General features: G+C 53.7%; 4 protein-coding genes across 4 annotated transcripts; 2 read left to right on the forward strand and 2 right to left on the reverse strand.

The window, feature by feature from the left end:
• Positions 1 to 998: 998 nt before the first annotated feature.
• On the forward strand, positions 999 to 2,644 carry GLRG_09474 (cytochrome P450; the record flags this gene model as incomplete). Its single annotated transcript, XM_008100159.1, has 2 exons — positions 999 to 2,389; positions 2,476 to 2,644. The coding sequence occupies 2 exons, from the start codon at positions 999 to 1,001 to the stop codon at positions 2,642 to 2,644; spliced, it is 1,560 nt and encodes a 519-aa protein (XP_008098350.1).
• A 3,634-nt stretch (positions 2,645 to 6,278) lies between these two features.
• GLRG_09475 (major facilitator superfamily transporter) lies at positions 6,279 to 8,319 on the reverse strand (the record flags this gene model as incomplete). The annotated part of the gene is made up of 6 exons (XM_008100160.1): positions 6,279 to 6,531; positions 6,589 to 7,180; positions 7,237 to 7,881; positions 7,937 to 7,993; positions 8,058 to 8,079; positions 8,152 to 8,319. The coding sequence occupies 6 exons, from the start codon at positions 8,317 to 8,319 to the stop codon at positions 6,279 to 6,281; spliced, it is 1,737 nt and encodes a 578-aa protein (XP_008098351.1).
• A 2,986-nt stretch (positions 8,320 to 11,305) lies between these two features.
• Positions 11,306 to 12,233, reverse strand: GLRG_09476 (ubiquitin-conjugating enzyme; the record flags this gene model as incomplete). Its single annotated transcript, XM_008100161.1, has 3 exons — positions 11,306 to 11,999; positions 12,052 to 12,131; positions 12,204 to 12,233. 3 exons carry the CDS (start codon positions 12,231 to 12,233, stop codon positions 11,306 to 11,308), a joined length of 804 nt encoding a protein of 267 aa, XP_008098352.1.
• An 839-nt stretch (positions 12,234 to 13,072) lies between these two features.
• On the forward strand, positions 13,073 to 14,846 carry GLRG_09477 (surface antigen; the record flags this gene model as incomplete). The annotated part of the gene is made up of 4 exons (XM_008100162.1): positions 13,073 to 13,105; positions 13,186 to 13,357; positions 13,435 to 13,548; positions 13,612 to 14,846. 4 exons carry the CDS (start codon positions 13,073 to 13,075, stop codon positions 14,844 to 14,846), a joined length of 1,554 nt encoding a protein of 517 aa, XP_008098353.1.
• Positions 14,847 to 15,529: the final 683 nt, after the last annotated feature.

Here is a 15,529-nt window from a genome sequence, read left to right on the forward strand (position 1 = left end):
CACATCTTGATGTGGCTTCTTCCACAAGGAAAGGGATATGGATGGTGTAGGAGACGGAGACGGTGTTGGAAGCTCTTGAATGGCAGACATGGTAGTGAAAGCAGGTATTACCAAGAGAGAGGTGGAAGTCGCTGTTCTAAAAGACTGAGAGGCAGTATCAAGAGTTGTAAGTCGCTAAAGATGGCTGGATAAACTGAGCTCGTTATAAAGACCCCATGTCGTGTTACCCGGTTCAGTCGGCATGGGGCCGCTGTGGAATCTGTGAAGATGATACGTTTTATATATGTACAATGCGGTCATACAGAGAGAGAGGCATTGAATGCCATAGCCTCAATTTCCTCCCAAAGTTTATTGTAGTCTGCCTACGGATATACCTAAGTAGATATCGGATATGCCGAGGAACGACCAAGAGCGGAGCTCGCTTAGAGTAACCAGGACTGATATTTAATACAGCCGCGGTTAGTTTTGGGACCGGTCTGAACGGTTGTTCATTGTACTGTACATTCTGATTTGGCTCTTTCGGGTAGGCTGATAACCCCCCGTCAACCCCGAAGTAAGATGCCACATCATGTCAAAGCCCTTCATCCGAACTCGTACAGAACGTTGTCGGTCAGAAAATTACGGGAAAGTTTCCAGAGCCTCGATCAACTCCGGCAACAAGGTTCAGCTAGAATAAGCCGTTAGGTTACGTCCAAATACCCTCCTTCGGACCCCCGACAAGGCAAATCGCAGCACTCTCCGTCTCAGAGTTTGAGTGCGTCATATGCTTTCGCGATGCTAGGTTCCTCTGGGAAGTTGCATCTCAAGCCTTACTAGGCTACCTTGTCGTTATACCTGTCATGTTGGGAAGCCGGGAAAGTGGCGCGAATGCCTCGGCATTATCTCGTATTCGTCTTGCTGTACGGAAGATAACTACTATTTACAGGGACAGGAGACAAGGAAATCCAATATGAGAAGATGGCTAGCACCTCGATCCCGAGCCGATCAACAAGAACAAGATGACCCTGTACATACCTTCCAACGTTCTCGTCACGACCCTCCCGGACCTCCTCTGGGGCCTCGGTCTAGTTCTCGTCGGAGCTTTTGTTCTACGTACCATCTACTACCTGACCCTTCATCCCCTAGCGGGATATCCAGGCCCGCTGCTCGCAAGCATCACCGCCATCACATCTCTATGGCACCGCGCCGATGGGTCCAACCACAGTTGGCCGCTGCTCCTCCACAGAAAGTACGGTCATATCGTGCGCATCGGCCCAAATGAGCTGAGCTACACCCACCCTGATGCCTGGCATGACATCTATGCCAAGGCGGGCGGTGGAGGCGACATACCCAAGGACTTTGTCGGGCTGGGGCCAGACATGGCAGAGCCCGAGAAGGGTATCGTGCGGGCTGACGACGCCGACCACAGGCGGCAGCGGCGCATCTTCTCGCATGCCTTTTCGGACCGTGCCGTGCTCAGGCAGGAGAGCCTTGTGCAGGGCCATGTCCGCAACTTGATGCGCAAGCTGGCCGACAGGAATGCGGAGCCTGCTTCTTCCTATGGCTGCGTCGACCTCGTGACCTGGCTGAGCTACCTGGCCTTTGACATCATGGGCGACCTCATGTACGGCGAACCGCTCGGCATGCTCGACAGCAACGAGTCGGCTCGCCAGTGGGTTCGCGACACATACTCGACCATCAAGACGGTCACGCTTGGCATGGCCATGATGGGTTGGCACCCGCCCCTGGGGCCGCTTCTTCTCAAATGCATCTGGGGTGGCAGTGGCAAGCGCCGCGCCCAGCATAACCGCTTCTCCATGGACCGCGTTGACAAGCGCCTGGACCGCGGTGACAACTCGGGCAGCGATGTTTGGTCGATGATCATGCAGAACAGCGGCGGCGACAAGCAGCCCGGTGTCACGCGCGCTGAGATGTACTCCAATGCCGCGACGTTCATGATTGGCGGCACTGAGACCACTACGGCCGCCACTTCGGCCTTGACCTACCTTCTGCTCATGCATCCAGCCAAGATGGTCAAGCTGCGCGCTGAGCTCGACGCCAGCATAAACGACCCGCAGGCAGACATGACCTTCATCAGCCTGCGCAAGCTGCCGTACCTCAATGCATGCATCGAGGAAGCCATGCGCTTGTATCCGCCCGCGCCAACGCCCATGCCGCGCATGGTGCCCCGCGGGGGACGTATTATCTGTGGGCGCTACGTGCCGGCGGGCACGCGCGTTGATATCCCGCTGTACGCGATTGCGCGCCATCCTGAAAACTTTGCCGATCCCGAGGAATTTGTGCCGGAGCGGTGGCTGGACGACAACGACCGGCCTGCCAAGTATGACGGGGATCGGAGAGATTGCGTCAAGGTATTTTCGGCGGGTCCAAGAGACTGTATTGGCAAGAAGTGAGTGATGTTCTTTTCTCTCCGGGCGTCTTCTTACTCCACGCCTCTACTTCGAGGGTGATAGTTACTGATCAGCTTTCGCGCAGCCTTGCGTACCCCGAGATGAGGCTCATCATGGCCAGTCTGTTGTACAATTTCGAACTTGAGCTGGCCAAACCCGGTTTTGACTGGTTGAACCAGGATAGTTATGGGATCTGGGACAAGCACCCGCTTTGGATAAAGTTGGTGCTTCGCCAACCTGACCGGGCCCGTTGAAACTGCTATAAGTGATACGAGGCTTTGACTGCTTCCAGTAATCAACGTCATCGTTTTCGTCGCCAGGGTTTTATTCTCTAAATGGTGAAGAAGGTTATTCAAATTATATTGCTAGCTTGTAGAATACTCAATTGACTCTTTCACCCTTGAATCCGCCATTCCATAACTGTCCTGTAACGATTGACGATCCTACTAAGTCGGCCAATGGAGCTCACTCCCAAAACCTTGGGATTCAACCTAGCATGGCAGATCTACCACGGCAGCGCAACAGCAGCACTACTAGCACTGTCCTCCTTTTGACCAAACCCGCCTCCTCGGCAAGCAGGATGACAGAATGAACAAATGCACCCAGCCAGGTGCAGTCCGCACCACAAGCAGACACCAGATCCACCAGTTTCTCGCGCAATCCCTTCTAACCCAGGGGGTCGTCGTCCGCAGGGTTGGGATCCATCAGCGGCTGCACCGTAAACCGCACCTTGGCGGGTTTGTGGACGCAAAGGCAACGGTTGTTATGTACGGTAAGTAGTTTTACGCCAATATATTAGCTGCGAGAGGCAGCTTCTTGAGGTAAGAAACCAGGCCTCACGTATAAAGGCGAGTTGTCAATCCTGGGTGTGAACCGCGTAGGAGCCCGTTCAGTGTAGGAACGAGGAGGGGGTGTTGTGGAGGGTAGGGGGCCATGAGGAGACGAGGTGACCTTCTTTTAAAGAAGTAGAAGGTTCGACTTGGTTATAGATATTTCTCTTTGACGGTGGTGAAGTGGTGATTTTCCATGTTGAGGTTATGGGTGTCTATAGTGATATCCTCTATCTGGCTGCTACCCGTACTCGTGTTATCTGTCTTCGATTTGAAGACTAATTCGTCTTTTTGGGGATCTAATGCAAACCGGGAGCCCTCCTTCAAGACTACCTAAGCTACTCCACCATTGAAGTTCATGGCTGAGTTGCCACTTTCGGAGGTCTCATTAGGTCGCCACAGATAACATAAAATTTATGAGAAGCTACGTGATTTTTGGAAACCGAATACGTATAGGGTGAGAGCCAATCAAACTGATCAGGTACATTTGGGAGTTCAAAGGAACAGGGTTATCTTGACATGTGACACAGGAACAAATGGATCAACTGTCACGGTGATCATGTCCCGAGAGTATGGAAAGACGGAACTGTTCGCAAAAGCCTAAAATGCATATTTGATGCGGAGAAGGCCCGGCAATGTTAACGTGGGCCATCTTTTCTGTCATGCGGATGGTGGGCTAGTCAAGGTTTGGCCAAGGTTAGGATGATAAAAATAATGCAGACAATGCCATGAAATCACGAGTACGGCCGTTCCAGAAGTTGTAGGAATGCTGTGTGGCACAAACACAGTATACATCTCGCTAGGCCAAATGCTAGCCGGAAAGCTGACTTGGCGCTCAGACTTAGTTATTTCGGGTATCCTTTTCATGGGCTAAGTTTGCCCTGGCAGGACTCATCCTGTTATCTCTCATTTGTCGACTTAAAAGAGGGCAATAGCCTTAATACTGCCTATCTTCCCATATAAGTCGTGAAAGGAGGTCCTCGAGAATACCCCACAACGGTTGGATACTGGTACCTATATTGCGAAATGTCAGTAAGTCCTGAATAGAAAGGTAGCGAAGAACCGCCCAAGAACAAAAGTAGCAGCAACATAGCGTTATTGGTAATTCACATAGCAGCATGTATCTAATCAACAAGTCACTGCTATCCAACATTAGGTTCCAAGGTGGTACCGACCGTATCCAAGTTTACGATCACCCTCATAACGACGATCAATAACCCTGTTTTATATTCAGTTCTCAAAGCCACATACCTTTACGTCACTCTAGACCGGGATTCCCACTCATATTCTTGCTGAGAACCATCATCATCTCTACTATAGTAACTACGAGCACGAACACGAATGTCAATGACTCTCTCGCCACTAGTATCGCAAACCCTCTGTCAATCCGAACTCAAAGCCACTGCAATTACATCACTCACGTCCCGGACTCTCGCTTATGCCGATCCCCTCCCCCATTGCTGAGAACACCGTTACCATCTCTGCTACCTATAGTAGCACCGAGCACATGAAATGACGAAAATGAAACACAAGGACCATCTTCATCTTTACTATTACAAACTGTATACCCGAACCTTAAAGCTGGCTGCACTTACACCACGTGCACCACGTGAAACCAGGGGTGCAGGACGCCTGCTGGTGTTCCTGAGAGATCGTAGCCATGAATACTGGAACCTGTCACGCGCCCTCGAGGAAATCCCGCCGGCTTGGTATGCTGGTAGTAAGCCCGGCAGTGTGTTCTTGAGAGCGCGTGGCAGTTTACATGGAGTGCCATGATCGCTCTTTCTCAGAGCCTCTTCCAATCCATCACCTAAGTAGCCAATGAAGAAAAGAATATCCGTCATCATCAGACGTCATGGCTACTGCAGAACACCAAATCACCCGTTATGTCATGATAACTTCATACAGCATCTGTAAGGTGGATTATCATGTGCTATATCATGTGGCGTTTCACTCATTACTCGCATTACTAGCCTATATATATGATCTTTCCTTTGCGTCTCAACTTTAATAGGAATAGGCCGTTTTTGATCCTATTATCATATTCCCTACTGTGTGCTCTAAAACGTGACACATTGCGCTCCCTTTTGGACATACTAACCACCTCAACCAACTACCTCATTGCCAGACTCTCTTCGTCTTCGTCTTCCAGGTCAACGACTGACAACGGAGCCACAACAGGGCATACGAATGTTTGTTTTCAGATAGGTCCTAAGACGGAGGAGGCTCACAAGCGCGTCATCGCTGCTACGGCCTCCTTCGCGCCGTCCCTGTTATTGAAAGAAACTACGGCGAGCTCCAGGATACCTCGGGTTCTGTCCTGACCGTTCGGCCCAAATGGTCTTCTGCGGTTGTTCGTGACTTGAGCCATGTTGTTGAGGTGATCGGCTTGCAGATTGCCAGGGTGTGGATTTTCTGCGGCCTGGGGGAATGTGATTGAGTGTCGGTTGAAGGAGGATGTGTAGATTCTATGAGCAAGATTACCTAGACTAAGTGCAAGCTTTTGAACAAATCTTCTGTCTTCGATCTCGGAAACTTCTCTCCATAGTAATTATCACATAAAATCACAATTTTACCTCTCTAAAGCCTTACTTCGACCTGTCGCATCAAGGTCAGGATTAAGGGCACCAAGTAAGGTCTGGGAAAGTTTCGTGAAGGCCAACACCCCTCCGAGCCTTTTTGGTCAGCCAAAAAAGCCCATCCCATCATATAGTCCGTCTCTCAGGACATCCGGCACGTCGGGTTGCCCCTCCGGCTTCCATGTCAACATCTACCCTCGCTTCATGGAACCAAACAGCAACAAAATCTACATCGTAGCAAGTTCTGTTAGAAGTTGTGCATGGCATAGTATGAAAAGATCCATGGCATGTGTGCTTGATACCATGAAGTAGCGGCTGGTTCACTTGCATCACTTAGGTTGGTCTTTCGCGTCGGTAGCGACTGGACTGCTTTGGTTTTTATTGAGCGTATTATCTGTTCATAGCCAGATGATGCCAGGTCGAATACGCCCTCACTGTGCTACCCTGCATGAGTCTCATTATCATTATCTTCCGTATCGTCAGACGGAAGCACCATCGTTGAACGCCTTTTCCTTCTCGCTCTGCGTGCCCTTGACGCTTCCGGCGGTCCACTGTCGTATTTTCTTGCCCCAGAAGTAGAACACCGGCAGTCCAAGAGATAGGACGATGAGGGCCTCGGCGTAGAGCGCAAAGGTCGCCATCGGGCCCTTCTCAGCGATCCAGACGGTGGCCTTGGAGGCGAGGAAGAAGGCGATGACGATGCGTAGCGAGGAGACGTTGACGAGAACGGGACTGCCGCTGAATGTCAGTACAGGGAAACGAAATTGTGCTATGAAGGCGTCAACTTACCCTGCCCATTGTGGATAGCTCTCAACGATGAAGACGTTGAGGATGGTCATTAGAGTCAAAAAGGCGAAGACGATCAGGAACGATCCAAAGAGGAGCACTCCCCAATGTAAATTTTGCTCACCGGCAGTTCCGAAGACGAAGCAGCCTGCCACACCAGAAACAATGGGTAGAATCAAGTTGGCGAGATGATGCTCCGGTTCTCGGCTCCCGCCTTGCCATTTCGTCACCGCGTTGGAGATCTTGTCGGCCACGGGGCCACCAAAGACATAGACGAGAGCCGACGCAAGGAAGAACGGTAGCACGGTAAGACCGGTCCACTGGAACTCCCAGCCCTGAGCCAGCAACGCAAAGGGCGTGATTTGCGACGAGGCCTGGTTCATGACGATGCCAGCGGTGTTGAGGAAGACAGCCCAGATGACGACGGGGAAATAGGTCGATCGAAGGGCATCGAGCATGGACTTGGCGGCAGCCTTCAGCTCGAATCCGTTCTGGAAGACACCGATGTTGGTCCAGACCGTGCGTGGGGTGTAGGCCATATAGTCGATCTGAGGACGGTTCTGGCCAGGCTTGAGAGAGTAAACGGTTTGGCCGCCTGTAAAGTACCAATCAGCTGGAGTTTCCTGCCTAAGGGGTGGCCGCGACACTTACTGAGCTCCTCCTGGGACCTCGTCCATCGAGTCTCGGGGACGAAAGCGATGACGACGCCCCATGCAACAATGCCCAGACCGGATGTGATGTAGTACATCCATCTCCATGTGTAGTTGGACGAAATCCACGGAGCCAAAACACCCAGCGCGATGATGATGATTCCCTGACTGGAAATAACGGCCGACATGGCTTTGTTCCTCTGGTGAATGAAGACCAGGTCCTGGACAATCAGCGGGATGAGCGCTTCTACCGCGCCGGCCCCCAGGCCCATGATGGCTCTCGCAATCAAGTGCTGATGGAGGCTGGTGCTGAAGGCGGCGAACAGGCCGCCAGCCCACGCGGCCGTCGCGGCGAAGATGAGTACGGGGCGACGGCCGATCCAGATGGAGGTCGGCACAAGGAAGTAGCTGGCGATGCCGTTCGCAATGAGGGGTATTGTGGCCAGCATGCTGACCTCCTCGAGCGAGGCGGGCACCACGCCGGGGGGCACAACGGACAAGGGGTTGATGTTGAGGCCGCTGCCGCCGCTCTGGGCCTTGAAGTCGATGCTGTTGAGGATACGCGGGTCGACTCCCGAGTATTCGAGGATGAAGACGGGGAGCAGACCGCCGATGACGATTTCCGCGGACAAGGCGAGGGCGCCGACTAGATGAGACGTTAGCCAGCAAGCGACGAGGGCGAGGTTGGAATGAGGTCTTACAGAAACAGAGCGCACCGATTGCCGTCCATTTACGCCATGCGGGGAGGTTCAAAGGGTCTATATTGACGTGTCAATACTTGTAATTTGCACAAGATTCATACGAGTTCTTGGCGAGACTCACCTTTGGGGTCAGGCGTTGGCATCTAAGAAGGAAGAGAGTAAGGGTGAGCAAGAGTCCAGTGACGGGCATCTTCACAGCGGCGCGCAAGACTTACGGGAATCAATCTCAACTTGCCATCCACATAAAGATTTGTCGTACCGACGACCAGCGTCTCGCTCTTTACCAAATCTTCATCGTCTTCAAACTCGGACACGGCCGCGGTGGAAACGCGCCTCGGACCAGCCTGCTCTTCCTGGAGCGGCCAGCGATTGTTCGTCGCCATATTTGCCGTTTGCCTGTGGTGATTGGAGTAAAGCAATAGTGCAGTCCCGACCTCCCAAGCCCAAGAGCAGCTCGTCTTTACCGCCGGACGTCGCCGCAGCCTTATACTGGACCAAACATGCCCCCCCTGTGTGTAATGGAGATCTAAGGATAAGCAAAGGATGCTCTGCCACGACAGGCTCGTAAAACGTCTACGGCTGTTCAGGGGGAAACATGGATGGGGCTACAGGAAACAGGGGAGGGTAAGAAGCAAGGGAGGAATGGAGAAAACCAGGGGGGTGTCTGGAGAGACAGTGGAATGTTCCGAGAACTGTCAAGCGTTAACAGAGTATCCGTACGGGACTATTAACAGAGGGGAAAGAGAGAGAGAAAAGGGGAAAGTTGAGGCTCGCAGGAGCAAATCCACTAGGGAGGGCAGCCCTGCATGCGATGTTATCATCTGCACGAGTTGGGATCTTCGAATAGAAGACGTAATTTGAGAGTGCCCATTGCGCCGTCCCATCGGCCCGTCAGAAGAAACCGTCAGCGGCAGGACGCTCGCGACGATGATGGGTACCTCTGATGTAGGAGACAAAGGCTGCCAACAATTAGCTGGACAGGCCCCTTCGCCCTATCATGTTTTCTTTAGCGTTGCGTACCGTGAGGGACCTTTCGAGGAGACTACCGCCTTGGTCTCGTATCCCCTGTTACCAGAAAGCACGAGCGTGGCATGTTTCCTGCTGCGTGACAAACATTCATCACGGCGGAACCATGTTCGAGGGGCGTTTTAACCGTGTCTCCACCTCCAGAGACCAGCTGTCTGTAACACTATTGCCTTTCGGCAGTTGCAATGGGAATGAGGTCGACTGATGCGGGATGCTCTGAGTGACGGTTTGAGTTGAGGCGGGGCCGCCGTGGCCGTGGGGGTGAATAGGACTAATTCGCCGACGAGAACATGGAGACTGGGTTTCCTTTGGGAGAATACCTACCTAAAGGGTTGGAGGGGATCTCAAGGAGGGGCATTTGTACCGGAATGCGACATGGGGTATGCGGCACGGAAACGGTTTGATCGGCGTGGTCTTGCACGAGCCAGAGATATACCCTGCTCGCTTCCATTCATTCCAGATTGATTCTTTGCTTCTGCGCCTCCTGAGAGAGAGAGAGAGAGAGAGAGAGAGAGAGAGAGAGAGAGAGAGAGCGTGGGAGCGTGTGCCTGCGCCCCCCGTATGAAGCAGTTATAGCCGCCGAGTCCAGGCAAAACAGCATCTCATCATGTCGGTGCCGCGATGCCGAACTTGGGACTGTAAATCGATCTCTGCCGTCTATTCAAAATAAGAGAATGAGCACCGATGACCGGACCGTGTTACCAATGGCGCACAGAAAGAGGCAGATAAAGATGGAAATAGAGATTGGGATAGGAGAGAGAGAGAGAGAGAGAGAGAGCTCTTGGGAGGTCATCTGCCATCATGGTTATGAGCCTCACCCCTAGCAACGCCGTTTGCATCGTGGATTTGAGACCATCGCCTCCGTACTTGGAATGCAAAAACCAAATGGCTGTACGTGTACGTCGGCCAGCGGTTACTATGTGACTAAGGCTCTTCGTGACCCGAATCATGAAGGTGGCACCACCATCCTGTCACAGAACTAACCCCCGGTCCAAGTGCCTCGTCGCCGTACGGGCCCTCAGTGACACCCCTCGAGACGTTTTGAACGCTAAATGTTAGGTAATCCCGGTTTTTCCTTTTTTCACCCACCTCCCTCGTTCTATTACAGCGCACGGGCAATGATGCGACGATGTGCCGGACGCCGTGCTGCGAAGATGAGCGCCACGCACGATGTAGGTATGGATGGTGATGACAAGAATCGTTGATAATAGCAACGCCAAGTGATATTCCAACACGCTGAGACGGTCACATTCTGAACAAACCGAAACCTAGGGCTGACGAAGCCACCACCGGTAAAGACAATCAATGATGGACATCTGGATAGACAGAGAACCTCGTCAGCTCTCACGTCCCAACGCATCGTCGTCGTCATGCCCCCCCTCCCTCCGTGACCCGTCTGAACTCCTCAAATGTCAGTCTCCAACCACTGGTTTGTCTGATCTCTTCAAACTGAACCATGACTTGCTGCCAGCGCCGCACGTTCCGGTTTTGGCAATGCAGCAGCATGTCTTGCGTCCCTTTTTTAGCCGAGCCCGCACTACCAACCGGTCGAAGCCATGTTCCCCTTCTCTCCATAGTTCTTGGTTTCCTCCCACTCTTCTCCATAGGGGCTGTTGGCCGTTGGCTGGGGGCCCCGGTCCTGGAGCTCAGCCGTGATCTTCGCCGGTCGGCGTTCCCCATGTATCATCGGTCAAGTCTGATGTTTCTTACCCCCCCTTTTCAGATGATGCCCGGCCATGATTAACCGGCTCTCTGCTCATCTACCGGTATCGTAGTGGGAGATCGTCGCCCACTTGCCGATGTGGTGTTCCGGGTCGTTTCCTTGTGTGCTTGATCGTCGCCGTCCCCACCATAGACAGACAATTGCAGTGCGTTCTGGAGGACTGATATCAACTTATAAAAAGTAAACGTCCTGTGAGGTACGACGCAGGATCTGCAGAGATGCAGATCCAGTGCTGATTCACTGCTGAACAAGCAAGCGGTGGTCCACCAAGTTGATAACTGTTGGAAGTGGACATATAGATACACAACCCAAGTATGAAATCGACATCTTATCACAATGTCGCTTCCAAGAGTCGAACTGTTTGCTGCATCTAAAATACATTCGTCATGCCAAGTTTTGCCAACCCAATCGGCCGTCTCATTTCTCTAACATTACCACGACTCGTTTGTCAACATCCCGACCCGTTGCTGGAAAGACCCTCTCGAGATAAAAAAAAATAAGATAAAGAATAAAAATAAAGAAAGAACGCCATGCTCAGCAGTGTTATCCCATGCGAACAACATCATCTGCCTCTCCTGACTGACTATCATTGCTGACCGGACCCCGGCCGCCTCTACTCCTTAGTCTAGGTCATTGGTACCCAATACTCTCGCGAGCAGGACATAGAAGAAGATGACACCACCAGCGACGAGGAGCTTGTTCTGGTTAAGCCAGCCTCGGCCGGCATCCCGCTGCTGCACGACAGCATCGACGACGGCCTGAGCCTGATGGGCGCTGCCATTGCCGATGCCGAGCTGGGGTCCGCACGAGGCGGCTGCGGCGCCGCCAATCTTGTTCCCTGTGGCCATGTCGACCTTGTTTTCCTTCATCCACTCCCAGTTGGCCTTGTCGACCTCGGGCCATTCGGATCGGAACTTGGCGCCGCCGTCGCCGGCCTTGACGTTGCCCTTTTGTGCAGGGTTCGACTTGGCGTGGGAACCGCCACCGGTTGAGTTCCACCATCTCGTCCGCGCCGCCAACATCTTGCGCTCAGCCTCGGTGCTTGAGACGGAGCCGGTGGTCATCTCTTCGCTCGTCATGAAGGAAAGAAGACCTATCAGGATGGTCGAGACCTCCCAAGCGGGGTTGAAGGATTTAGGGTGGAAGTCGGAGATGGAGAGGCATAGTCGGGTCGATGGCTGAAAACGGCCGGACGGGGTGTGCATTCGGATGGCCGGGGGTGCGAAGGGGTAGTTGGGAGGGAAGACAAGTGTGCCCCAGTACTGTCCGTTGTGATACGGTGTGTTCTCGGGACCAGTGATGATGTAGTGCCATCTATTCCGAGTCAGCTTTGTGAAGATGCGATAGGGATATACGATAGACATACTCGAGGATGTTGGAGTCGGAAGGATGGGCTTCAATGTACGGTGGAGGGTTCTCGGCGATGGTCTTGTATTCGCGCGTCAACTGCGAAAGAGGTCAGTTAGTCAGTACATGAAACAGAAAGGACAGGAGAGCAAAAGAATGATTTCACCATACCCTCTTCTGCGCGGCCTTGCTGGCTGCCATGATTATCAAAGTTGGAGGGAGGGGTTTTGACTCAAGTCGTGCGATTCCCGGTTTGGGGAGGGGGGATGACGAACGACGTAATCGTCAAAGAGAGAACGAACGTGGCAGCTGATGGAATCGTGCGAGCGGCAGTAAACGAGTGTCGAAGGAGTATGAAGTGCCCTAGTGGATGAATGTCTGTTCGTTCGGTTGGGCTGGGGCTACTTAGTTCGAGTTGGCGGGATGGAAGAGGATGATGAAGTGCGACGGCAATAAACACACAAACACACTCCACGAACACGAGCAGAGGCAGTGAGTGGGAGGTGGAGGACAGGTTGGTTGGGAAATGCGGCGAGGCTGCAGTCGGCCGGCTAGTGCCCCATACGCTCGCTGTCGAAGCCTAAAGGAAAGGCGTCCCCAGACATCGGCGAGGTCTAGGTACTACCTACTTACTTGGGTACTGCCTCCTTACCAGGATGTGCAGTGTATCTATCTATCCAGGTAGGTACCGTCTACTTTGCCCGTACCTTGCTTGGTGAGGTGCCCACGTACCTGTGGCGCTAATCTAGAAATAGATATGACTCCGCAACATTATGTCACCAGTACGTACCTTCAGACACCAGCCACAGTGATTCCACCTTCACAAGTCGAGCTAGAGAGTCAGTGTGGCTGGAGCTGCCCAGATTCTCTCCACTCTCCACTCCTCGGCCAGCCCCGGTTCGTTCCCTTGTTGCGCGTTCCGTTCCGTGCTGCATCTCGAAATCAACCGAAGCCTGTCGGAAACTGCGATTTTTTCTTGCCAATTCGCGCGCTTCCAGTTCCCTTCTCCTTCGCACTGCTTACACAACGGCTTGCTTGCAATGGCCTCGCAACCGAGCTTGAGCGGGAACTCCGTGAGTCCCATTCTCCATCCTGTAAATTGCTTCTGTTGATGCTCCCGGTAGCTAACCAAGAATATTCCCACTCTCCCCAGGCCTCCAACCCGATCGGCAAGCTTCAAACTGGACCGGATGCGCTGCGAAAGGAGGCCGAGTCCTCGGACGAGTTCGAGAAGCTGCAGGAGGAGGCCAAGATCCGGAGGCTACAAGCATTGGCAAGCTCCGAACCTCTTTCCCGCAACCTCGGCGCTTCTGCTAACACCCATAGTAGCTAGCGGAGCAAAACTCCCAGCCCATGACCATCAACCGTCTCCAGGTTCACGGCGCTACCAACACCAGACGAGGCTTCCTCGACCCCATCTTCCAGCCGTTGTTGGCCGAGGACGTCAACGCCAACTCCACCCTTGGCCAAGTTGCCGCTCGTCTGGGCGAGGCCAGGGGAAAGCTCGAAAGACTGGGTACGGGCGACTCTGAAATCCGAGATCCGAGATCCAACACAGAGCTCGAGCTGACCTGAACAGGCATCTTTCACCCCGATCCCAAGGTTCATCTGAACGGCTCGAACCAGACCGACCCTTCGTCCACCCCGACCGATGTCGACGTAGACGTCGTCGTCAAGGAGCTTCCCCGCTACAAGTTCAACGCTGGAACCGATGTCGGAAACAGCGAGGGTTCCGCATTCACCTCTCTGCTCTGGCGCAACATTTTTGGCGGTGCCGAGCAGCTCACTGTCAACGCCAGCGCCGGCACAAGAACCCGTTCCGCCTACAGCGCCACGCTCAGCGCGCCAGTCAAGAGCAACCCTGATACGAGAATTGCCCTCGAGGGATTGGCCTCGGCGACCGACAAGTCATGGGCAGCTCACGAGGAGGTCCTGAAGGGCGGCAACCTGCGCTTCTCTTGGCTGTCGGGTCCCAAGGATATGCACTCCCTCGAGTACTCGGGCATCTGGCGTCAGGTCACCGGCCTGCGTGACGGCGCCAGCCCCACAGTCCGCGCCGATGCGGGCGATTCCGTCAAGAGCTCCATCAAGCACACATACCAGCGCGATGAGAGAGACAACCCGCAACTGCCGCAAAGCGGCTATGTTCTGAAGTCCGTCTCCGAGCTGGCCGGCTTCGGCCCTCTGGGCGGTGATGTCGCCTTCTCCAAGAACGAGGTGGAAATTGGTGGCGCCGTGCCCATCCCCATCCCCGGCGTCGACGGACCCTCTGGCATCTCTATCGGCGGAGGTCTCCGATTCGGCATGCTCTACCCTATCCCTCTTGGTTTCTCCTCGGGGGGCAAGGCCCAGCCCAGCCGCATCAACGATAGGTTCCAACTTGGCGGTCCCACCGATGTCCGCGGTTTCCAATACGGTGGCCTCGGGCCTCACGACGGACCGGATTCCGTCGGCGGAGATGTTTTCGCGGCCGGCAGCGTGAACATGCTCTTTCCTCTGCCCTACAAGGGCCCCGACTCTGCCCTCCGCTTCCAAGTATTTGCCAATGGTGGCAGACTCGTCGCAATGAAGAGCAAGGCCAAGGGTGACGACGAGTCGCCCAAGGGCCTCGATGCCGGGAGCGTCGCCAACAGCGCGTGGAAAGCACTGAACGACCTCGCCACAGGTCTGCCGTCGACTGCCGCCGGTGTCGGTCTTGTTTACGCCCACCCCGTTGCCCGTTTCGAGCTCAACTTCAGTCTTCCGTTGGTGCTGAGACGCGGCGAGCAGGGCACCAAGGGATTCCAGGTTGGTGTCGGCATCAACTTCCTGTAGAAACACCCAGTCCCTCTCATTCCCTGTAATATCTATTGTGTTAGCGCACAGCAAAGCCTCCAAAAAGCCAATCTTGTACAACCAGACCATTATAGATGCTCCCATTCCAGAGTTTAATTGCATCGAAGCCATGCCATATCGTCAGCACAGCAGAGGGTCCGTCTTTGCTCACCAGCCCATACGCAAACTGGATCATATCTTTGCTGGCGCCTCTTACCCATCCGCGGCTGACTCTTGTTTGGTTCGCCAAGCCAGCGTGAGCGGGCTGGCATTCCCGGCGAGAGGTTATCAGTTTATCAAGGAATCTTAGGAAAGCATCAGAGTATCCCTGCAGCGGTCTCCAGTGGGACAACACTTCCTCAATAGGGAGGCGTACCAAGCCACGGGCTACTTGGGCGTTTCTGCACGATGTTACATGGTTCCCCTCACCCCGCCTTCTGTGCAAGACCCATGATATACCGACTAGTGCTTACTACATAGTAACACCCTGCTGAGAACTGCATCGAAGGCGGTAAACTGTCTGTTAGTTCCATATCACGCACATTCCGTGACTGGCGCGAGCTTGGTTCAGTAACAAAACTCAGTGTCCGCGCTGCATCTGGTATAGTGTAGCATCGATGTAACCATCGCGACAGTACATATAGTTCCATGCCGCCCATTGACATGCCCGACGGCTTAGCAGC

The sequence above is a fragment of the Colletotrichum graminicola genome, assembly GCF_000149035.1.
Source record: "Colletotrichum graminicola M1.001 genomic scaffold supercont1.49, whole genome shotgun sequence".
Classification (NCBI taxonomy): domain Eukaryota; kingdom Fungi; phylum Ascomycota; class Sordariomycetes; order Glomerellales; family Glomerellaceae; genus Colletotrichum; species Colletotrichum graminicola.